The sequence below is a fragment of the Podarcis gaigeae genome, assembly GCF_964106915.1.
Source record: "Podarcis gaigeae genome assembly, chromosome: 5".
NCBI lineage: Eukaryota > Metazoa > Chordata > Lepidosauria > Squamata > Lacertidae > Podarcis > Podarcis gaigeae.
In genome coordinates, this window is record NC_139681.1 from 49587792 (window position 1) to 49613384 (window position 25593).

General features: G+C 39.3%; 1 protein-coding gene across 1 annotated transcript in view; it reads left to right on the forward strand.

Moving 5' to 3' along the window:
• Nucleotides 1–472: 472 nt before the first annotated feature.
• PDZD8 (PDZ domain containing 8) overlaps nucleotides 473–25593 on the forward strand; it is a 39034-nt gene continuing 13913 nt past the window's right edge. Inside the window, exons 1-3 of the mRNA XM_083741207.1 lie at nucleotides 473–2746; nucleotides 17376–17498; nucleotides 18349–18451. Of these exons, the coding sequence (XP_083597333.1) occupies nucleotides 1869–2746; nucleotides 17376–17498; nucleotides 18349–18451 (1104 nt within the window). The 5' untranslated portion in view covers nucleotides 473–1868. The remainder of the gene's footprint in view (nucleotides 2747–17375; nucleotides 17499–18348; nucleotides 18452–25593) is intronic.

The window sequence follows — 25593 nt, forward strand, 5'->3', positions numbered from 1 at the left end:
CCCGGAATCTTGCTGTTGCTCAGCTATTTCAAGTAGGTGCTGTTTGGACTGCAATCTTAAAGCATCACTCAGAGACATGTAGTTTTTCATACCATCCAATAACCATTATTGTAGAGGAAAAGAGGGACAACAGTGACTCTGAATCATTAATACTCCATTGCACTTTTGAATCTGGATAACATTAATGGAAAATCGGAAAACCTGTGTTTGTTATTCTTTTCCCTTTAACATAATGAATTCTGTGCCTAATTCAGTTGCATTGTGTAACTGGTCCGTAAACAGCATATATGAAGCAATATACAAGTTCTGCGTGTTTCTTAAGGTTAAAGGCCTTGTTTTAAAAAGGTAAATAAAGGCAACCCCCATCCGCTGGACTTTGATTTGGTATTTTGTCATGTTCACAAGAGCCTAATTTCACACCCAAAACCCACTCCCGCTCCTCTCCCTCTTCCCCTTATTTTTGCATGGGGGAAAAAGTTCACAGGTTCCTTTCGATTTGTCTGTTTCATTACAAAAGCCATCCTTCGTGTTGATTCGGCATATTTAAGTCACTGCAATCCTTCAAGGTCCGGCTACCTTCTTGCTTGAAACTGTTATGTTCAGTGAAGTATAAGCTGCGTGCCAATGTTATCTTGGCTAGAATACTTTCATGCATTTTCTTGGCAGTAGTACTGTAGTTGTCTAAATCTGAACTAAAAGCAGGAGAAAGGGAGTGATTTTCACGGAGATCGGAAAACGACGCGGATGGGAGGAGCATGCCGTTGAAGTGCAAACAAAAAAAGGACGTTTGTTTCCCACGACATTCGGGTAGCACCCAAGCATTTGATGCTTCTGCTCTAATTATATTTTTGATGTGCTTGCGTATGTTTTACTCTATCGCTTCGGGACGTTCTGTTGTGGGAAGTGGCTTATAAATTCAATAAACTAATGCGCTGGTTGCAATGTCTTTGTCGGTGGACCAGGTGGGAAGACAGCAAATAAAATCCAGGCCAGCAAAGCGGGTTGCGGGTGCGCGCGTGTCCGAATTCAGAATCCCTGTTGTTATTCTTAGAACACCGCTTGCATCCTATGCTGATAAAGAAAACACCGCTTCCGCAATCCCCCTGGTGGAGACAGGATTCAGCCCAGGCTTCGATCACGTTTCCTTCTTGCGGTGCCTTTAAGGACCCTCACACTTTCAACCCTTTTGCCTTACAAACACTAAGTAACCTCTCAACCAGCCTTGAACACAGAACATGCCGGACGGGCGGGGGGAGTAGCGGGAACCAAAAGCAACAGAAGGGAGGAGGAGGAGGGGCCAGAAACAAACACGCACGCGCACTTCCTATCTCATTTTTTCCGCCTTACTTTTTTTCCCCCTCCTCCCTCCGCAGTATTATGAGGTCAGCGTATGGGACTGCGTAGCCTATGACGTAACCCACCCACTCCCGGACCTCCCCAGCCTTCACAATCCAGACAGAAGAGGGGACGGGGCAGCCAAAGGGAGAAAAGTGGCAGTTGGTCTCTCCTCAGGAAGGGGGCGGTGGACGCGAGAAGACGAGAAAAGACCCGGATGCCGCGGCCGCTGCTGCTGTGTGAGGCGGAGCGGGCCACGGAGGGAAGGAGTTGTGGATACGGCGGCGGCTTGTCGTCTGGGGCCGGCTGAGGGGAGCGAGCGTTGGGGGGGCTGCGTCGAGCTCCCCGGGTTGTTGCTTTTGTTTTTTGACGGAGTTGCGGCGGCGCCCGTTTCCCCTCAAGCCGCTGCTCGCAAGATGGAGGTAGCGGGGCTGGCCGTGGCGCCGGCGGCGTGAGGCGGCGAGGGCCGCGGGGTAGGCGGCTCGCAGGGAGCCGGCGCGGCTGCGTGAGGGGCGGCGAGAGGCGCTGAGGCGATGCTGTCGGTGTATGGAATGCTGCTGTCGGCTCTGCTGGGCTCCTGCCTGACGCTGCTGTGCCAGATCCTGCTCTTCTACCGGAGGAAGCCCGAAGCCCCCGAGGGGCCGTCCTCGGCGCCCAACACCGGCATCTACACCACCCGGGCAGTGCCCGACACCAGCCTCAAGGAGTACTTCGCCGGCTTCGTTGGCGGCGGCGGCGGCGGGGTGCAAGAGGGGGCTGGCTCCCGCAGCGTGCCCCCCAGCCAGTCCCCTTCCAAAAATGACCAGGGCACTCACTCGGACTCCTCCTCTAGCTCGGTGGTGGAGTTCACCGAGGAGACCCTCTACTGGCTCAATGCCATCTGTCTCTTTCTCTTCAGGGAGCTCAAGGACACTGGCTTTGTCAGGCACTGGGTCACCAGGAAGATCAAGGTGGAGTTTGAGGAGCTGCTCCAGACAAAGGTGACAGGCAAGGTGCTGGAGGGGCTCAGCTTGAGAGACGTTGCCTTTGGGAACGTTGTGCCCGTTTTCAAGAACATCAAGATCCTAAGGCCGGTGACCTGTAGCGAGGAAGGATGCCCCGAGGAACTAGACTTTGAGGTGGACGTTGAGTACAACGGTGGCTTCCACTTGGCCATTGATGCCGACCTTGTCTTTGGCAAGTCGGCATATCTCTTTGCCAAGATCTCTAGGGTGGTGGGTCGGGTGAGGCTGGTCTTCACCCGCTTGCCCTTCACTCACTGGTCTTTCGCCTTTGTCGATGAGCCTGTGATTGGTCTTGAAGTCAAGTCACAGTTTGAAGGAAGGCCCTTGCCACAACTTACTTCCATCATTGTCAGCCAGTTCAAGAAAGTCATTAGGCGCAAACATACTTTACCTCATTATAAAATCAGGTAAGGTGCTTTGGGTTTAACTGGAGCAAAGCTATACTTTACTCACCATTATAGTTTGGGTAATTGTTGGAAGGAAAACTTTCTATTGACTTACTCTTAGTAAACATTGTGTAGTAGTATTTGAAACACGGTAATAACAACAGTGATGATAACATTCGCAAAAATGCCTTCTGAAGGTGGCATTTTTAGAAGATGAAATGGTTTGTATACATATGCATAGGTCTACAGATTTTTGGTTTGTCTTATCAAAGCTATTATTTAGTTGTACTGCTGACCCCACTCCCCCATTCCACACCTCATGGTGCCCCTTATTCTGTTGTTGTTTTTGAACAAAGTGCAAGCAGTAACTCACTGCTGTTTTCTTCCAGTCTGCTGGAAATCTTGATCATGTGGAAAGCTTAAGGTGAATAGAGCCAAACATGTTCCTTTGATTTCAGGAAAGCTGGATTTAATCAGCTCAGAGAAATGCTAGGTAGGATTCCATGGCTAGATATACTAATAAAGAAAGGAGCCCAAGACTAGTGGGAGTTCATGAAGTGAAGAAGTTACTAAAGGCAAATCACAATTCTAATGGGAGAAAAATATGAGGCAAAATGTAAAGAGCTGATGCTGCTGACCAAAAAGTTTGGTGATGAATTAAAAACCGCCCCCCCCCCCGAGACTTAGAAAAAATGAAAGGAAGGAGAGGTCGTCACAGAGGGCAAATACAGATGCATACCCAGACCTGTTAGAGCAGTGATAGGAAAACCAAGGCTGGCATACTATGTAATGAAATGGATTCTATGGTTTAAGAAAGAGGAAGGTAACTAGGCCTGCTTCATTGTAAGGATGATGAAATGTTAGAGAAGGAACTACTTAATACCCTTTTGCCTCTTGTTTTCTCCTAAAAGGGGAACTGTATGTGACGTTGCGACAGTAGTTAAGGGTCAGGATTGCAATTTAAGATAGAAGAGGAATTGGTCAGAAAATGCCTAGCTACCTTAAAAGAGTTCTGGTTTTTAGGACCAGATGTATTGCATTCTTGGGTACTAGAAGAAGCTGCTGATGTATTCTCGGAATCTCTGTCTATCATCTGTTAAAACAAAAAAAATTCCTTCCAGTAGCACCTTAAAGACCAACTAAGTCAGTTCTTGGTATGAGCTTTCGTGTGCATGCACACTTCTTCAGATACGTGTGCATGCACACGAAAGCTCATACCAAGAACTGACTTAGTTGGTCTTTAAGGTGCTACTGGAAGGAATTTTTTTTGTTTTGACTATGGCAGACCAACATGGCTACCTATCTGTATCATCTGTTAGATATCCTTGAGAGTAGGCAAGGACTGGAGATAGCCAAATGTTGGTCCAGTTCTCAGAAAAAAGGAAGATTAGACTGCTTTTGCTACCAGGAAAGATACTTGAACAGATTAGATAGGGACAAATTTGTAAGCATAAATCTTGACAACACGCAGTGGTTAGTAGAAGCCAACATAGATTTGTCAAGCATAAATACTGAACAGCTGTTACATAGTTCTCTGCTATCCCAGAGCAAGAGCATATATAATGGGCTTAAGTTACCAGAGTGTTGCATGTTAAGTTAGACTTGGGTTGCATGTTAGGAAAAACTTTTTAGTGGTAAGAACATGAAACCAATCAGTTATCTGGGGTATATGGTTGGGCTTTCTTTTGCGGGAGGTCTTCAAGTAGAGACTGGTCATCTGTTGGGGATGCTTTTGCTCTGGATTTCCTGGATCTAGCTGGGGGTTGGACTAGGTGGCCTATGAAATCCCTTTCTACTCTGATTTGCAAAAGCCTTTCTGGAAGGAAAGAAACTTCATGTCTTTCCTCTCTAGTTAGGGAAAATAACTAATATTCTCTCTCTTGCAAGAGATGTAAATAACATCTCACTCACTCTTTGGTACTCTTTGACCTGCAGAGAACTCTGGGAATGGAGGACTCTCTGTGTTTCCTCTTGGTATTCTTCTATTTATGGACAACTTGGGGTGGGAATATTTTTGTGCTGGGTGTTTGGTGCAGGGATGCTTGCAACTGGCAAACAGGTGAGTGTATTTATGGAACCCTGTTTACAAATTGGAAGCATGGGTTTTTTTTTTGTTTTGGTAAACTACATAAACTTGCTAGAATTTTTAAGAGGCATGGTTTTAATGCTCTCTTATTTTGTAGATAGTCTCTGTTGGGAAAATGACTTTGTATAAAGTAGCAGAAGAAAGAGAAAAGTTGTTGTCTGTTCACTGACACCCCTTGGCTACACCCTTTTCTTCTAACACTTTAAAACACCCACGCCATGTTCAAAAGATTATGTACTCTGTTGATATTTAGTACAGATCAGCTGCCTTTCACAGCTTTTGGTTTTGTCTTTTAACCACTAATGCAGGTAGAAAATATTTTTCTGTGTTGAGCTTGTCCTGAAAGGAGTGGTTACTTGTCTTCTTCCTTCCTTTCCCTTTACCATCTTTATCATTAATTGTACAAGGTATTTCAGCTTAATGTTAGATTGTGGATGTGTGCCCATACATTTTAAAAACACCAATTTTGAGATATCCTACATATCTCAATCCCAAATACTAAGTTTAGAACTTTATAATGTTTAATAATAAAGCACTTGGTTTTATTCTAAATGCAATAGTAGCTACCATGCAAGGCGCTGGGAGATGTTGGATGGTTTTTCACATAGCATGTGTTTCTGAGCACTAGAAGATTCTGTTTCCATCAGCCTGATCCCCTTGGAGAGGAAGCAGGCTCCCTCATTCAGGGGTGGGAGTGCCTTGCAGTATTCAACTAATCATTGGAGTGATTGTGTTGTTTGCACACTACAAAGTATTCTGCAATTGAACAAATGGTGTAAGTTTTGCTTTTGTGGAATTTCAGTTTAGATGAGTAAGAGGCGACATGAAATAAGCATATAAAATTATGCATAGCACATAGAAAGTCAATAGAGGGAAAAATTCCCTCATAATGCCAGAATTTTTGGATATCTAATGAAGCTGAATATTGGAAGATTCAGGAAGATTTTGAGTGTGGGGTGCAGAGGGAGGAGAGAATCCTCATTGTGTGAGTGAATACCTTGCATTACAGTGGATTTTAACCAATGGATATTGGTAGAGAAAATTTAGTAGGGCCTAACTGGCAGTAAATCACTGATACCACAGAATTATAAAATCATAGAATTGTAGAGTTGGAAGGGACCCCGTCATTATCCAACTCCCTGCATTCCAGGAATCTCAACTAGATCATACATGACAGATGGCTATCCAACCTCTGCTTAAGCACCTCCAAGGAAGGAGGGTCCACCACCCTTCATGGGAATCTGTTCCACAGTTGAACAGCTAAACTTTACAGGCATGGCTATTCCATAACAAGCCTGGAATATACCACAGTATAAAAGTGACCTCCTTTATTCATCAGATAATACCTCAATATAGACAGAAAATAGACAGCTTTTTATTTTATTTTTCAAAATTTTAATCCTTTTCATATTTACCTAGAAGTCTGTTCCGTTGTGTGTGGAACTTGCTTCTAGATAAGTGGACATTATTGGCTAGGGTTGCTGTTCCTTCTTGCTTCATTTTTTTTTAAATTAAGCTGGAAATTTTGGCTGAAGAACCCAAAACACTGAAATATCGTAAAAAGACTTTCCACTTCCATTCTCACAGTTGAATTAAATGCCAAAAAGACTGAAATGGAAAAGGGAGAGACAACTCTGGTCTTTACTTTATGATACAACTTTCTATTTTCCTAGTGATTTTGGAAAGCACAGATCTTGGTTCCTCATAGGAGTTTATCTTGTTCCTGGTGACAAAATTGATCTGTGATTATTACATATGTTGGTGTTTTCATTAACTGAAATATGGCCACTGGGTCCAATAGGTTTTGCTAGTACCAAAGGTTAAAAGTTAATTTTTCACAGATCTAGCTATTGTTGTTCTCTCTGTTTGTAGTATGCAGATTCCAGGTCTATTATAATCTGATGCTGGTCAGGCAATCTTCCAGGTGCTTTCTGGAGTATTAATAAACCCCTACTGGAATGATGTACTGTTTCAGCTAGCAAGTCTCTAATTTGAACTATAATCCCAAATTTAGACTGGTTTTTAAAATGTAACTTTGTGGTTATAAGAGCCTTTTCTCACATGGCACATCTTGTATTTTAAAAACGTATCTAGTGCATATCTGTTTTTAAAAACAGCTTCTCCCTAGACGAAAAATAAAGGAGTTAGAATATTAATAGCTGCTTCGTAACAATATTGGCTCTGATTTGATATTTTTCATCTCTAAATCAAGTGAAGCTAAAATTGGCTTCTTTTGTTTTTCTTATATCCTTCAATTGGTTCTGTTGATAGAACTTCTCCCTTGTTTAAAAGTTTTCCTGATTTTTTATGTTTTTGTATTCTGATGCTGTGGCCTAGATTTAGTTAAACATGATTTAATTATAATAATATTGAACTTGGATAGTATTAAAGTGATAATCAAACTAGATATTTAAAGAGGAGGGAATCCTTTTCTAAGGTGGCATTTGCAGGTTTTAAGTACTGTTTGTGTAATCATAGAATCTGTCCAAATCTATGATGCTATGATTCTAAGTTGAATTGTAGAGTTGGAAGGAATCCCGGGGGTCATCTAGTCCAGTACCCTGCAAGGCAGGAATCTCAACTAGATAATACTTGACAGATGACAGTTCAACATTTGCTTTAAAATCTCCAAGAAAGGAGAGACCCTCACCTCTCATGGGAGTATGTTCCACTGTAAAAACAGCGCTTATTCTCAGAAAGTTCTTCTTGATATTTAGTCAGAATCTCCTTTTTTTGTAACTTGAATCCATTGGTTTGGGTCTTGGCACCTGATGCCTTATTGATCATGGGCACCTTTTTCAACCAATCAAAATGGATATTTGATTAATTGGATAATTACATATTGCAGCCTTGCTTTTGGTAACTAGAAAACTAGCATATCGGGATAAAGGTTAGACTAAAACATAAATGTGCTAGACATTTTTTATGGTATTTCTTGCAGGCTGAAGTAATACACGCTGATCAATCTTCTCAGTAAGAAGTATGCCTGAGTTGTAATGTGTTGACCCAGCTGGATCAACCCCAAGGCTTTGACATTTGTCCAAATTATTCTTCTCTTTTTTGGCAAGGTGTCACCTTGGTGTCAAGTCATTTCCAGATATTTGGGAATAGTACTTCCTACCAGTGTATGACTGAAGGACAGAACAACAATAATAGGCAGCCTATTTACTAATTAATAAGATTTGAAAAGAAGTGGTGTGGTAATTACTCCTTTTCAAAGAGGTACTTAAATGAAAACGATGAAGGGATCTTTCAGAGATGAAGAAAAATAGCTGTTTTGCTCAGAGCATATGAAATGCTATTGTTTTAAAAAAGCTATTAAAGTATGTCAAGAATTAGAAGTCCTGGAAAGGATAAAGTAATGTAGAGTACAAAAACAAGGTACTTTAACATTTCTAATCACCCATGCATAGGACAAATAAGGTTCAGGTAATGAAGCTTTTCCCAATGTGCTGCTCTCCTGTTGTTTTGGACTTCAAATCCCTGCAAGCATGGCAAATGGTTAGGAATGATGAGAGCTGTAGCTCATAATGTCTGGATGACACCATACTGGGGAAGGCAACTTTGACCTCAAGCTGCAGATACATTGTTTGTTATTAAGTTATGTATTTTTTGTGTTTTTATTCTGAAAACCAACTCTGTCTGAAGGGTGGTATATAAACAGAACAAACAAACAATATAGGTATTAACTGGCAATATGGACATAAAACAGTAAATAGTCTATTGCTTGTTCTTTGTTTTGCATTTTGTTCTAGTAAGTATTAGCAATTGAAAAAGAATTAGAACATTCTTTTAATGGGGACACTGTTCTCTGGGGCAAACAACTGTTGCATTGAAGGTGACTGGTTTACTCTCTAACATCTGTTTGGTGAATTTGCATGTTGAATGATGTCCATTCAAGTGGTAGATACACAAATGCAGCCAACACAGATTTTGAGGCTGTTACTGATTAGATGTTTGCAGGTAAAGACAGTCTCCCCAGCTTTGTGCAGTACTACAAGAAGGTTCCACAAATAAATCAGTAGATGGGTATAATTGCTAGCTGTGGAAGGAAAAGTTAAGAGTTTAAGTAGATACTTTCTAGGGCAGACTAATAGTTAATCTAGTCCAGCATCCACTTTCCCATAGCTGCTAACCTAGTGCATCTCTGTTTCTCACAGGTAGGGTATGAAGGGAATAGGGCACTGCCTTTGTTGCTCCACAACTGCTGATACTCGGTGGCATACTGCATCTGAACATGGAGGCCTGTCTTTGATAGACACCTTCCATGTATTTGTTTAATACTCTTTACAAAATAGCTTAACACTGGTCATTACAGTGTCTTGTAGCAGTGACTTCATTTAATTTCTTACACACTGTGAGAAGAAATTATTTTTTTTATTTCCTGAATCTCCACCATTAAACTTCTTTGGATGATCCTAAGTTCATCCAAGTTTTAAGAAGGTAGGAGACAAACTTACCTTGTTTTATTTTGCCCACACAAATCATAATTTTAATAACTTTCATCATGCCCTCTCTTTAGGTTACTTTTAAAAAAATAATCTAAATATTAATTTTTAGCAAAGGTGCTCCATTCCCATGGAAAAAGACTTGTGGAAATGAAGTATATATAATTAGCAAGAATGCCTATATTGAGAAACAATCCCTTGGGCCTGTGGGACCTCCTGTAGAAGAGTAATGCTTCAAAACAGCCTTCCTAATTGCATTTGGTTTTCCAGCTCTCAGATCTTACAATATGCATCCATCCATGTGCTATAAAGTCCAGAGGTCCTTTACCTTTATCTTACATTTACTATTACAAGCTTATAGTAGAGGCTTGCTGTTTGTTTTGAATTAAAGGTAAAGCTAAAGGTACCCCTGCCCGCACGGCCCAGTCGTGTCTGACTCTAGGGTTGTGCGCCCATCTCACTTAAGAGGCTGGGGGCCAGCGCTGTCCGGAGACACTTCCGGGTCACGTGGCCAGCGTGACGAAGCTGCTCTGGCGAGCCAGCACCAGCGCAGCACACGGAAACGCCGTTTACCTTCCCGCTATAAAGCAGTACCTATTTATCTACTTGCACTTAGGGGTGCTTTTGAACTGCTAGGTGGGCAGGAGCTGGGACCGAAAGATGGGAGCTCACCCCGCCGCGGGGATTCGAACCGCCGACCATACGATCGGCAAGTCCTAGGCACTGAGGTTTTACCCACAGCGCCACCCGCGTCCCCTGTTTTGAATTAGTATGGGTAATTTTGCAGCCTCTGTCACTATGGCTGTTTTGTCCAGGGCCACCATATAGGCAGTGTTGTTTCTGTCTCCTTTCTTAGGCCTATCTTTGTTGACCCTTAATACTTAACCTCTCAATATGGCTCCCTGATTATGGGTTTTTCTCCAACTGGAGATGCATCTTCAGGTGATGAAAAGACATCAGAGGGAATTGAAGCATCTGCTCCACCTGGCCTTCAGAGGTTTATAAGATGGTCACATCGGTACTGCATAATGATAATCTAAGCTGCTGGTGGTTATTTTTTATCATAGTTATGACAATTATAGTTGTATTGTTTCTTGTTTTGGGGGGGGGACAGTTCTGTGGTTTATTGTATACTATTCATTGCCTGGGGAACTTTTATTGAGGCTTGGTTTACACTAATAATAATAAAAAATATTTGCTACATGCATTTCAAAAAGTGCTTTGCAACTAAAGCATTGAGTTCTGCTTTTCACACACCTGCTTTTATGAGAAGTTATTTCCACATAAGTAATATGAAAAATCTGCCAGCTGCTGTGTTTCCTAATTCAAGGTCTTGCGAGTTCATCCATTAGATACCTAATCTGCTTAACATAGCTAAATCAGTAAGGGAGCTCTGTATATAATAAGGACATTAGTCTGTTACATAAAAGGAGCGGAATTCTTTACTTTTTTGTTTCACTTGAGAAATTTTAACTTGCAGGTATGGTAATTTTAAATTGAAATATACTTTTTTTGCAATTTGGTTCTTAGATTAGGTTTGCAGGATGCTAACAGTTTCCCAGTGGAATTCTTTATCTTTCGGAATATGACATAACCATTTTATGTGGCACCTATGGTGTTTAGGAAAGAATGAATAATGTGAATCCTCATTCTGACCATTTATCAACATATTTCCTCAGATTTGTCTATCTCAATAGTATACTCTTGCATATTGTTTCTCCTTTGCCTTTGTTAGAGCTTCTGTAACATTTCTGCATTACAGATACAACAGTAAAAGGTAATTATTTTGCGGAATAATTATTAATATTTTCAAGTAAACTTTGGGTAACTGGAGAATATTCTTTCTGGGAACCATTATGTTAATCCTCTATCTTCCTGCATTCTAAAAATTGCCAGTGTATATTCCAGAAAGCATAAGTTACAAATATAGTTTACGTTTTTTACTTTGAGACAGTTATATATCATACAAATTAAACTGAACATAATTGGTGTCTGTTATAACATGATTCTTGTGATGATGCCTTGGACATCAGATGAGCTTGTGTGATGGCACAGAACATTCTAACTCCTCAGAGAACCAAGAACTTGGCAACAAAAGGTTCACTGTCTAAGTTATAAAAAGGAATACTTGTCTGTCTGGGTATAGAACCCCATAGACTTTATTGAAAGAAAAGCTGTATGGGGTGAGCTAAGCTGACTGAGAGAAGGCCTGGGAGGATAGGGAATGTATGAAGTAGAGTGCCCAGAGGCTAGGCAAATGAAGAAAAGCAGGGTGAAATATATGATCCTGAGGGAAAGGCAAGTATAGGAGCCAAGAGGCCAAAGGAAAAGCATTGGGGATGTGGGTGAGGGAGCCAAGAGGTCACGGGGTGCCAGATCTCCTGTGCCTTTAAGAACTGCATTGAAGAGAGAATTCTGCCAGTTATTGCTTCTAGTCACTGCAGCATTTTAAATTGAGATGGCAAGAGCAGTAATGGAGTACTTGGTTTTATTTCACATCTTTGTCACAACACGTGTCTTAAAACCGGGGAAATATTCCCTCTTGTCTGTGAGGGGCAACTGCATATCACATGCAAATATGTGTTCTTAAAAATGAAAAGCACCCTCTGAAATCTGACTGGGGTGTTTTTGTGTATGTACTTAACCCCTTTCCCCGCCAGCCATCTACTCCAAATCATATCTTTCTCCAAACTTAATTTCCACAATGGAAGTGTGAGTAGCAATGCCTAAGTACTCTTGTAAACTTTTATATGGAACCTTTCAAGGAGGGAAAGCTGCTGGAGGGGTGTGTGGAGATTTTGTAATAATTCTGTTTTAAATTTCCCCCACTTCGCCGCTCTAAACAGCAGCTCCTTGTGGCTGCTTCTTTCCTCTCCACATAAAGCCCTGTTCACATGTATTTGTATATGTACTTTTTAGGGCTGTTTCAAATTTCTTCCTACATTTGTTCTTATGACAGTAATGGGAAGATAGTATTTTCATAACTTGAAAGTAGTCAGACGTACGTTTAGAAGATACATTCAGCAAACCTCCAAACGTCTGTTCAGCAGAAACATCTTTGTAACTTGATAATGGTCAGGGGTGTCAGTCAAGGACACAGATCATTTTACTATATGTTACTTAAAGATTGTGTGAAAGAAGAAGTAACAAGAGTCTATTTTAAGTTTTATGCGTTTTTACATACTGCTTCTGCAATGTTTCCTCACTATGGTAGGATATATAAGCAGCTAGCCAACAGTTAATAACTGCAATAACTGTTGTTATAGCCTGATTTTATTCCTGTTACCTGGGAATAAACACCACTAAATTCATTGGGACACATGCATTCAATTTTTAGCCTTTAGTTAAGGTTAAATTGGCAGCACTAAATTACTGTTTTCGATGACTTATTTTAAGAACTCAACAACTTAAGAGGTTTTCAAAGGTGTTGTGTGTTGAAAATATGAGACAGAAAGTTTAATGCTGAATCTCTCTCTCAAAAGGATAAGAGAAATCGTTTTATTTTTATAGTCTGATGATGGCAAGCATCTTTCCTGGTGGCAGCTAAAAATAACAGATATATTTAGGAAGCTATGCTTGTTTATATAATGATGTTGCCACACATTACTGAAGTTTTAACTGGTCATACCTTAGAAATTAAAAATGAAAGCAATCCTAAGTACATTTAATTAAGAAGCTCTATTTAACTCAGAACTTTCTGAGTATAACTTTCATGTATAAATAATTATGAAGAGGATTGCGCAACATCTGTCTTATGTATTCGCTAGAGGGACTAGGGCTGGAGAGATTCTTTTCATATTCTACTCTGCCATGAAGCTCATTCTGTGACCTTGGACCAGTTATTGTATTGAGGTTTAACTTACATCACAGGGTTGTTTTGAGTATAAAATATGTTAGTTCAAGTGCACCAGTCTGATCACTTTGGAAGGATGGGATGAAAATGCAATAATAAGCTATAGATCATTATTCTATTTAAGATAGTGCTTGATTGAAGTATTCAGCCCTACCCAGTTTTGTAGGTTTGGCAGATGGTAGCTGGGTTAACCTCTTCCCAAAATTGTATTAATCTTCTAGGAGGGTGGGCAAATTTAAAGAATTTTCAAGTTGGTGAAAATTGAAGTTGATGACAAAGACTAACCATTTGTCATCCTCTTCAGGGGTGGTGCCGCACTCACCATGACAAGTGGATTTGTTGAAGCCTGCTTATTCTTGAAACAATCATGTATTTATATAATATATTATTGACACACATTACTGAAGTTTTGACTGGTCGTATCTTACAAATTTAAAATGGGTGCTACAGTTCAGCTAAACCTAGCTGTAGAACAGGTTCTGTATCTTTTGCTGGTGGAAAATGGATCTGCCTAAAGTTGCAAATCTTCTTTCTCTCAAGAAAATCCAATTTTAAATTATGCTGAGCTTGAGAATTGTTTTAAATTGAATTAACAAGCTGCTTCATGGGGCAGTTATTTATTTTGGGGAGTTCCGTATTGAAAAACATGCCAAATTCCATTCTGCTCTCTTTACTTTTAAACTTAAATAATATGCAATGGGTATCTTGACAAGGTTCTGTAAACTGCATTGTGAATGCAGACAAACATCTGCACCCTTGGTTAGAGTAGAGCACTGTAGTTCTGCAGCACTGGTGAAATTTGTATCTGCAGCAAATGTAGCCATATGATCAGTTATCAGATCTGCTGGGTGTAAAATGTATTGCAATAGTTATATTGTATATGCCAGGCCATAGTAGAAGTCTGTGTTATAAACTTACTGTCTTGGTAATAGTGTATAAACATTAGCTCCTAACAAAAATAACTTGTACTAATTATTTCCAGTACAAGTTTGCTTTTCGGAAAACACTATCCCACATGATAAGGAGGAAATTGTTCTGAATGGCATAATAAAATGATACCATTGTAAAATTTGTTAGTCTTTAAGTCTAACACAGCTGCCCCTCTGGAGATCATAAGGGTTTGTTGTGCAATCCTGTCATTTGATATTCCCCTTGTCATAGAGGTCAGTGAAAGGACACACATAAACTCATAATTTCAGTGGCAGAACATTGACAGATAGTTCTGATTAGAATGTGTTAGGAGTTATTTTATTTCTTTATGCTGTTCTTGTTGAAAAAAACTATTTTTCAGCAGTTATTCCAATACTAGCATGCTAGTATTGTATACATTAAGATACTAGCATGCTAGTATCTGCATCCATTAACATTTTATGTATGCAAAGGTGAGCAAATTAATGTGAACTCCGCTTAGAAGGATAGAAGTCTATAGTAATTTTATCTTGGCATTTACTTGGCTGCATCTGGTTGTAACAATAAGCTATGGTTAAACACTGGATTTATCATTACATGAACAAGCCCAGGTGAATCTCAGCTTGTGTACTCCTCGCTCAACTGCCTGTTCAGTTCTAAAGAGAATAGAAGCTTTCGCTTTCATTTTTAACTAACCACAGGTTGTTGTTGTTGTTATATTAAAAAAAACCAATTTCATACTGCCCATTAGGGCAGTTTACAATTGCACATTAAAACAGCAATAAAACAAATTCTAAATCAGTCTTCCAAATAATTAATACAACTACACAATTAAAATGAGATGTATAGCTGCAGTAAACTGATTGCTTTTCTTGTGGCTGATCTCATCCAGAGATTCTGTTTTGTTCAGTATTCTGTGAAGGCCTGGGCAAAATGCTGTCTGGTTGGCACCAGAATTACAGTAGTGAAGGTACATTATGCACCTTTCGGATGGGGCAGTTCAATAAATGTGTGCACTACAGAGAAAGCCCTCTCTAGAATCACTGCTGAGCTAAGCTGTCAATGAGATCCAATGGCTAGGCAGGCTGATATAGGCAGAAGCACTCCTTCAAGTATTTGGGTTCCAAGTTCTTTGGGACTTATAGGGCAGACATCTGAGGCCCAGGGCATGAATTTCGTTAGAACAAATTTATAAACTCAAAAAAGCAGTCAGTCCCTAGTCCCTCTGAGGCCCAGGGCAAGTGTACCCGGCTGCTTCCACTTCTGCACAAGCCTGCTTATAAGCTAACAAACACCCTGAATTGATCCCAGTAACATTTGGCAATAAGTGCAACACCACTTAGAATCCTTGCAGCTCTATTTTACACTAGCTGCAGCTTTCAAGTATTCAAAGGCAGTCCCTTGTAGAACATGTTAGAGTAATCTAATTAGAAGGTTACTAGGGCATGGGCTGCTAGGCTATCCTGGTCTAGGAATGACCATAGCTGGCAAACTAGCCATAAATGCTGATAGACACTCTTAGCCATTGAAGCCACACACACCAGCACCTATACCATCTGACTGGCTTATGGAAAAATAGAGTCACGTTTCATCAGTATATTGGTGATGCTATGCTCCATACTTCCTCAATAGCTCTCACCATGGTTTCATTAAACAGCAGTGGGAACAGAATAAAACCCTGCAGGACTCTTCTGCTTATCTGTCAAGGCACCTAGAAGAAGTCTCCCAATGTTTATTGTCTGGAGACAGCCCTGCTGGAAAAACACCCACCATATCACAGTGCCTCCAATCCTCAACCTCCAAAAGGACACATAGGGTCAGTGGTATCAAAAAGCTTTTGAGAGATAAATGAGGATCTACAAGGTTGCACACTCTCTGTCTCTCTCATAATAAGTCATCAACCAGGGCAATTTTAGTGCCGAACCATGACTAGAGTGGGTCTGAACCAAACTAAACTGTGGTTAGTCTTAAAGATAGATTACTGAAACAAGCCAACTTCAAACCATAGAGTATAAAGAATAAGGTGTCTTGAGGAGGCAAGCCATATGCAACTTGTTACTCAGTAAAAATTGAACGTCTGTGGATAACTTGGAAACTTTGTCTGAGCCTCTGGAACTTCCAGGCCCAAAGGAGATTTTAGGGATCCCAAAATATATTGATGGAAGAAACAGATATTTGCAAATCATTAATTTATAACATGAATAGGCTGGCTGACTTTAGTTTCAGTAGGGTAAAAAGTGGCTTTTGCTGTTGCAACAAAAGCCAGCCTCAACATCTGGCGATAGGGACATGGCCATTCAGTTCCAATCCGCATGTCAGGCAAATACCTTATTGCAGGGATTGGCAAACAGTGGTCCACAGTGTGTCTGTGAAGAACACTTAATATTTGAGTTCTTTGAACTTCAATGTATTCAAATTGTAATACAATAAAATACAATACAATACAGTGGTACCTCGGGTTAAGAACTTAATTCATTCTGGAGGTCCATTCTTAACCTGAAACTGTTCTTAACCTGAAGCACCACTTTACCTAATGGGGCCTCCTGCTGCTGCCATGCCGCCGGAGCACGATTTCCGTTCTCATCCTGAAGCAAAGTTCTTAACCCGAGGTACTATTTGTGGGTTAGCAGAGTCTGTAACCTGAAGCGTCTGTAACCTGAAGCATCTGTAACCTGAGGTACCACTGTATAAGAAATAAAAAGTAATAAAAATACAATTAAAAATGATACAGCACCTAGCACAGCACATTACAATTTCTACAACAGACAGAATAAACATCAAATGGTCCAACATGACACTCAGCAATTTTCAAGTGACCTATGGGGGGAAAGTTTGGGAAGAGGGTAGGAGCTGGGTAGATTAATTTTAATCAGTGATTTAAATTGGCAAGAAAAAAGACTGTTTTAAATCAAGTTTCCAATTGATAACTGTTTCATATATTTCTTAAACAAATCTGAAAAAATCATGTTAATTTTCAATTCAACATACAGTGGTACCTCGGGTTAAGTACTTAATTCGTTCTGGAGGTCCATTCTTAACCTGAAACTGTTCTTAACCTGAAGCAACACTTTAGCTAATGGGGCCTCCTGCTGCTGCCGCGCCGCCGGAGCACGGTTTCTGTTCTCATCCTGAAGAAAAGTTCTTAACCCGAGGTACTATTTCTGTAATCTGAAGCGTATGTAACCTGAAGCGTATGTAACCCGAGATACCACTGTATTGTATAGTGTTACTTACGCAGTTGCTTTGTTCTTACAATCAGACCTTTCTTCTCTTTGTTGCAGTGTGTAAATTTTGTATGCTTTTTTCACCTATGGGGGAAAGTTTTTAACCTATTTATACATATATTTTGACTAGGTTCAAGCCGTTTTTTCCATTTCAAGTTGTGCCACCTGAAGAATTTAGAGATTGGAATCTCAGTATACAAAATTTTTCACTAACTGAAGGACGACTGAAAGTTTCCTTAATAGAATGTTCAAGGTATGTTCTTGGTACTCTCTGCATGTCTGGTTTCACTGAATGTCTTCCATTGGATTTCCCTTGTGGATTGTGGAATGGGACTGTAGCTCTTAAAAATAAAATGAGTTTGTTAACCAACACTATTTAAAATTAATTCCTAAATATGTGTTCCTTTACATTAGTTTGCTTTTCTCTGCTAATTACAAAGACGATTAGGAGTTGTTGCTCGCAGCTTCTATTAGCACATTTTCTTCTTTTCTTTTTTTTTCTATCTTCTTTTTTTTTGTATCTTCGAAAATGTATTTCAAATGAAGAATACCTTTTTTCATTTTGTTGGTGTTCTAAATGGAGTAGGAATAGACTGTAACTGTAACACTGCTTCATGCTTAAGTATTAATGGTGCAATCAAGTGCTTGCTGTGTTCACTGTGGTTTACTGCCATGTAAATTTGTATAGAAGTACTGCCTTAGCACTTCTTGAGCAAAAATGAGTAACTCTGTCAAGCAGATCTTTAGATAGCAATTCAAATTTAAAATGTATTGTCAACCCTTACATATGTAGTAATAGTGCAAGATTCAACTTTCTGCCTACTTCAGTGTGCATGTTATGTTTTTGAGAAATTGAGAAACTGCATCTGAACAAGTTCATGTATCCTCCTTTCCCACTAGAGGGGGCAAGTGCTTTATAAAACTTCTGATGTTACTTGTGCTACATTTGTCAAGTAGAATCATGTGGGCTTAGCTATACATTCAAGTTATTTAATATTTTAAGGGGTTCCTTAATATGGGCAAATGTTAAACCAATTACAAACAATGAATGATGGCTTAAAATATATGTTTGTGTTAATGCTACTGATATTCTTGTGTTGCAGATTACTTATTTTTGGATCCTATGAGAGAGAAGTATCTATTCATTGCACATTTGAATTGGGTGAAAAAGTTTGGGAAGAAAAAGAAAGATCTTTTATCAAGACGGTAAATTATATATATGCTATTTTATATTATTTTTATGTGATGGCTCATATTTCCCCTCATTTCACTTAATAACTTGACACGCAAGCACAATTGAATACAAAGTACTCACTTCTTGACTCTAAGAAGTTCATGAGATAAAACCAATAGGAAACCCCTCCACCTTTAAGAATATGCACATGAAGTAGCTATGTAACCTTTTACCCAATTACATCAAAAATTTTGTTTAAATAAATAGCACTGAAATAATACTATGAATACAGTGTATCAAAATATTAAGGGCAGGATCTATTTCTCACACACTCACCTACACCGCTCCCCACATTCTTTGAGAGAGATTTCTGTAGATCCCAATGGAAATCTCCCCTGTCAATTCTTGGGCCAGCTAATGGACATAAGGATTGGCCCTTGTGCTCTTCCTGTACATATATACAGTTGTTGTTTTCCTCCCTGGGCCCCTGGCCTTCAAATTACAGTCATACCTTGGAAGTCAAATGGAATCCATTCCGGACGTCTGTTCGACTTCCAAAATGTTTGAAAACCAAAATGTGGCTTCTGATTGGCTTCTAAAAGTATCAGCTCCTTTTTGCACAGAGGGCCAGTAAGGTTAAGCAATCTAAATACATCTGGAGGTTTCTGCAGGATTTCTTTTGCAAATAAATACCACCTGCCCACAACCCAATTGCGTACTTTGTAAATATGTGTTTCTTCCCTTAACATACATAGTGGTTACATACATTTCAGCACCAGATGGCAGTATTACTACACATATAACTAGACAGCAGAGTAGGAATTAGACCAGCAAGAAAGAGAGAACTGTGTTTTGAAAGAAGTTAAAAACTGATGATGATGTGTGTGTTGTGTTTTAACCTACAAGATGTTTATTCTTGGCATTATGGTGATACCAGAAACCAATTACTCAAATTGAAAAAATGTTTAAAACCAGGGTGGATTTGATTTAAAACGAATCAATTTAAATAACGATTTAAATCACTAGTCAGCAAGGCTTGACTTAAATCATTTTTTACAGAAAGGTTCAACCCTGCTGGCATCCTCTTAATATTTACAACCAGAGGAAGGTTTCATTTTTGGAATAATAAATGTTCAGCGTAGTTTTTACAGTTACATCAAAAAATTACTGATTTGGTTATACCTATCAGAAATACATAGATAATTATGAAATTATTGTTTATATTTGGACAACTTTTCTGCTGTACTTTATTGGAAGGAGAAAAATAATCATTTCCTTAATAACAATTTAAACAATTTATTTAACTAAAACAATAACATTATAGCATATGTATCTATGTTTGTTAACCGATGTGGTTAAACAATTAAAAAAAAACCTTAGACTGAGTTTTAGCACACATGAAAAACTTGAAACAAATCCTCATTTCCTGATGAATAGCCTTTGGGCTATAATGTAACTTAAATAGAAAACTATATTTAGAAAGATTTTTCCTCCAAAAGCATTTTATTTTAAAAATCCAATTTAAATTTTTTTAAAAAAACTGATTTTTTCATTATTTTTTTAAAAAACAGATTTTTTCATTATTTTTTTAAAAAAACTTTGATTTTTATTCACCCTGTTTAAAACTCACTCAAACTGCTAGTGAAAATACTCAGATTCTCCTTTACAAGCAGAACAATAGTCTGGAACATGAGTTGGCAGGGGACAAGATTAAGTTTGCAAGGAAGAGAGACTTCAAGCTAGATGAGCACTGTTTAAGGAAATATTTTATGTGTGGTGACATCAGTCAGGAGAGAGACAGAGGAAATGTGTCCTTGTTACTTCTCTTTGACCTCTCAGTGGCTTTTGATAACATTTGGTCATGGCATCCTTCTGGAGCGGCTCTCTGAGTTAGGGGTGGCACCGCTTTGCAGTGGCTCTGGTCCTACTTGGATGGTCGTGTCCAGAAGGTGGTGCATGGAAAGTATGTTGTCAGCAATAGGCTGATGACACACAGCTCTACTTTTCCTTTACTTTTGTGGATGTGGCAGTGGAATTGCTAGACTGTTGTCTCGCCTTGGTAATGGACTGGATGAGAGCCAAGAAACTGAAGTTCAATCCAGATATGACAGAGACATTGTTAGTGGGTGGTTCCCTGGACCGGATGGATGGGAAATTGCCTGCTCTTGATGGGGTTACACTCTCTTTGAAGGAGTTGGTATGTAGCTTGGGGGTACGCTTGGATCCTTTGCTGTCACTTGAGACTCAGGTGGCCTTAGTGGCATGGAGGACCACCTCTCTCCATATGAACTGACCGAGACCCAGTGATCATCATCTGAGGCCCCTTCTTTGTGTGCTGCGAGGGTGGCAACACGAGAAGGAGCCTTATCTGTGGTGGCAAAGCCAGTGACAACACTGTAGAGAGAGGTAGGATATCTTACACAGAGTATCCACAGGATCAGATGAAGCCACAGCCCTTCCATGCAAAAGTAATATTTGAATGGTGAGGATAGGCGACATAGCTCCATGGCAGAGCACATGCTTTGTAAATCAAAGATCCTTGGTTCAATCCTTACAACCTCCATTGTGATGAGAAATATTCTGATTTCCCCATACCACTGCTGTTTTTTAAAATGTACACCTATAAACACTTATGTAGAAATTGATCCCACTGAAATAAATGAATTGTAATGGATTAGCATGTGAATAATGGTCCTTTGTGACCTAGAAACTAAATCACAGTATAGGGACCTCAAATGTCATAAGTCTGGATATTTTCAAACAATTTCTTGTTTTGCAAGTTTACAGAAAGAGCTAAATTTGTTCATGGGCAGTTGACAAAACAGTTTTTTTCTTACTATAAATTGTCCTCTATAATTATTTCCAGTTGCAAAATACCCACCTTAGGTCTTGCTTTCATACTATTGTTATGTAAGCAGTGAGGATAAATTAGACAGCTTGATGCGCAATGACTAAAAATAGTGAGACTTTAATCAAATCATGTCCCTTTACATATTGGTGTATAATTGATTTTGAACAAAGATTCTAGGTTATTAAACCTGTCCAGTACATTACTTCAAATGTCACTTGCAATGGAAGATGGATCTGTTTCAAGCAAATTTATATGGTGCATGGGCTGCAATTTTCCACATTGCCCCTAATATGCTAACATTGCAAATAAACCATTACATGGAGAAACCAAATGTACAAACGTATTAATGGGAAATAGTTGTGGTTGCACATGGATGCTGTTGAGATAGTTTGGGCATGGTAATAGTGAAACTGCATGTAGAATCAATACTATTATAGATAGGTAGCCGTGTTGGTCTGCCATAGTCAAAACAAAAAAAATTCCTTCCAGTAGCACCTTAAAGACCAACTAAGTCAGTTCTTGGTATGAGCTTTCGTGTGCATGCACACTTCTTCCAAAGAAGTGTGCATGCACACGAAAGAAGTGTGTAAGAAGTGTGCATGCACACGAAAGCTCATACCAAGAACTGACTTAGTTGGTCTTTAAGGTGCTACTGGAAGGAATTTTTTTTGTCAATACTATTATGTAACTCTGCAAAACTTAAATACTTCAGATAAAATATTGTACATGAGAGGTCGCTACATATGGGGTTTTGGATTTATTTATCCAGTTCAAAGTTGAGATTAATATGGTAGGTGAACCTATGAAGCTGCCTTACACCAAGTTATCTAGCTTGGTATTTACATTGATGGGCAGCAGCTACAGGGTTTCAGACCAGAGTCTTGCCTAACCCTACCTAGAGATGACAGGAACTGAGCCTTGGACCTTTCCCATGCAATGCCCATAACCTATAACCAAGCTACAACCCTTTTCATATTTTGTTGGCTGTGGAATATACAGTAGTTGTTGTGGTTGGAAATTTTCCATTTTCCATTACTAGATTGATTTTAATCAGTAGTTGGATATGAAGTAAGGCAGGACTTTCCTTTAGACTTTAGATGTTCTCCATTAAGTGACATTGAACAAACTATTTGTTAAAACTGAAACCTGGAAAATTAAACTAGTGTTAGTCTTTTTTTCCAAACAAACAAATTGTTGAGTCTCCCGATTAACAAAGACTGCATTTTCATTGAATACCAAACCATGTTTTAACATTAACAGAATGAACCATAGTAAACCTTGGGTTTGCCTGCTATCTGCTCTCCTTTCTCGCACTGCTCTGAAGAGATGGTTTTGCTTCCATTTTAGACTAAATGCAATTGGTCATGCTTAGCCTTAACCACTGTCTCCCCCCCCCCCCTATAAAAATAGGTGCTAGTACTCACCATGAAGTTGTTAGAGTAAGTGCCACACTTTTTAACCAAAAAAGAGAGGTGCCAGTACTGCATACCCTTACGTCCCCCCTGGGCTTAACTATGGTTAGTAGAAACAAGCCATCTTTAAACCCTGGGTTATGCAGCTGACTTGCTTATGCTAAACATAGTTAAGGTTAGTCACGTTTTAGGGTTTCAACAAAGCCAAACTGTAAATGCTTCTGATCTTCAGTTGGTCACTTTAGAGGAGGAGGAAGGAGTGCACAAGCTCTTCATACTGCTTTCTCTCATAATGCTGAAACATAGTTTAGCATTATGTGCCAACTGGGTTAAAGAAAACAGTCTTACTATATCTCTACCTATTGGTTGGCAGATGAGGCATTCTGAATTTAAATAGCTACAGTGGTGCCCCGCAAGACAAACGCCTCGCAAGACGGAAAACCCGCTAGACGAAAGGGTTTTCCGTTTTGGAGGCGCTTCGCAAAACGAATTTCCCTATGGGGTTGCTTCGCAAGACGAAAAAATCTTGCGAGTTCCCACGGGTTTTTTTTTCGCTTTCCCCCCCTTTTCCTAAGCCACTAAGCCGCTTAACAGCTGATCCACTGATAAGCCGCTTAACAGCTGATCGCTAAAAGCCGCTAGACCACTAATAGCGCTAATCCGCTAAGCTGTCAATGGGCTTGCTTCGCAAGACGAAAAAACTGCTAGACGAAGAGAATCACTGAACGGATTCTTTTCGTCTTGCGAGGCACCACTGTATTATAAAACAAGCCAACTTAATCATATGGTTGAATTGATGTCATCCAGTAAATGGCCAACACTGTAGGGTACCAAAATTGATGGCATTCCTAGAGGGTTATTAGCATTAATGGCTAGAGAAGACAACTGGGGTACATTATGCTGCTACTTCACTGGTAGATGAGCACAAGGAACTCTGTTGTTGGCTTGAGCTGGACTTTCATGACACCCAATGTAATAAACATATCAAAATATGTAACCTTATTGGGTCCTCCTTTAGTTTTTTTTCCCCCATTGCAAAGAAATTGCAGTAGGTGTGGCATGATACATACTCTAATAAAATGCCATTTTTTCAACTACTTGGTAAACTTGAAGTAGTTGTGAAATAATAGTGTAAATAGACTCAGTCAAATGTCTCTCAGTAATAGTATTTTAGTGAGCTTACTGAAGTCTGCCATTTCAGTCTTTAATCCTGTCAAAGGAAAGAACTGAGATTAAGGCAAAACAAATAAAAAACCTTCCATTTTTGAAAATGTCACTTTTTATGAAAATACCAAGTCTTGTAAAACTTAGCATTTGAAAATACAGTGGGGGATAATTTTGAGACTTGCATAACTTTCTGTAATCCATATTGCATGTAAAATAGAAAGCTGTCTGCTTTCTCATGTTGAGCATTAACTATTTGGCTTACTTAGTAACTGCCTTGATTTAAAGTTGTTATATTCTGTTGAAATAGCTTTCCTCTATCTTCCCTTTCCTGGCAACAGTTGCAAGCATTACCCTGATGTGCATATTATTATAATAATGATTGCAGTCATATGATATCTGTCCTTTCCCTCCAAGATCCTTCCAATAAATAAAGGACACAATTTTGTACATACTGTGAATGCACCAAGGTGTGTTTTTTTTAGCTGAACTTGGCTACTTTGGATGAGGAAAAGTCAAGGTGTTCCCAGTCCTATTTTATGTTACAGTTTCCCCTTTCTTAACTCTGTTCTTGAAACAGCAGGTTTACTATTATTAATTAATTAATTAATTAATTAATTATTGTTTGGATGGCTTAGGTGTTAATGATGGTTCAGTGCGCTGTAACACATGTTTTGTAAAGGCATATGTTATCCTAGGGTATAAACTTAACTTGGTTTATTTTCTTTAAGCAGCTACAAATCCTAAAAGAAACAAAGAGGAGTATTTATTTTTCACAGATGCACTGTGCTGACAATCCATTTTGTATTCACATGGTAATCTGTTCTTTTGCTTATATAAATATTGGACACAAGGCAGAGTTTTCAGTATTACTTGCAGACAGCCATGTTTCTCATTTGAAATTGATTTACAGTGACAAGTGATTTCAGCCATAAAGGTGGACTCAGCATGAAAGCTAATTATTTGTGTAAACAATATGGCCTGTTTGTAAGAGTGATAACAATGTTTGTTTTCTTGACCCAACTAAACATGGTGGTTTCCAGGTAAGGTGCTTAGTTTCAAATGACTTTCTAAAGCATATGTGATATATTGTACAGAAATGTTGCTGCCTGGTTATAAGGTTCCAGCGTAATCGAGTTAACATTGTGTCTATGTATGTGTGTGATTTACTTGGGAGTCCTGGCTTGTGTTCAAACCAGAGTTTCTCAAAATATGGTCTGCACACTCCATTCAGGTTGTCCATGGAAAGGTTGCAAAACAGTCATCTGTCCTTGGCACTGCAAGTTCATATCTAAAAGAGAGGCAAAGTTGAAATGGTTCAAGGGCCAATTGTCATTCTTGGTGTTCTGGTTCATAGCTACTGCAGCCATGTTTAGAATCTGTTCCTTCTGAAGCCAAGTGCTGATGTCATAGCACTAGCAATACTAGTTGTTGTTGTTGTTGTTGTTGTTGTTGTTGTTTCTCTTTGGACACATTAAACATGTTTTATGACTATATGAACAAACTAGAATGAGCAGAGTGAAGCCTCAGATTAATATGCTACCTCACCTCCTCCCATATGACCAAGAGAAGGACTTCTGGCATGTAGACTTCAAATTTCTACAAATACTGGCTTGTTAGTTATGGCATAAAACAAACTCTTTTTAAGTTTCAGAACAAGCCAACTTCAAACCATGGATTGTGAAGCTGACTTGTTTAATTTAAGCTTAAACAATTGCCCCTGATTTGTGTGTAATAAGAAGCCAGG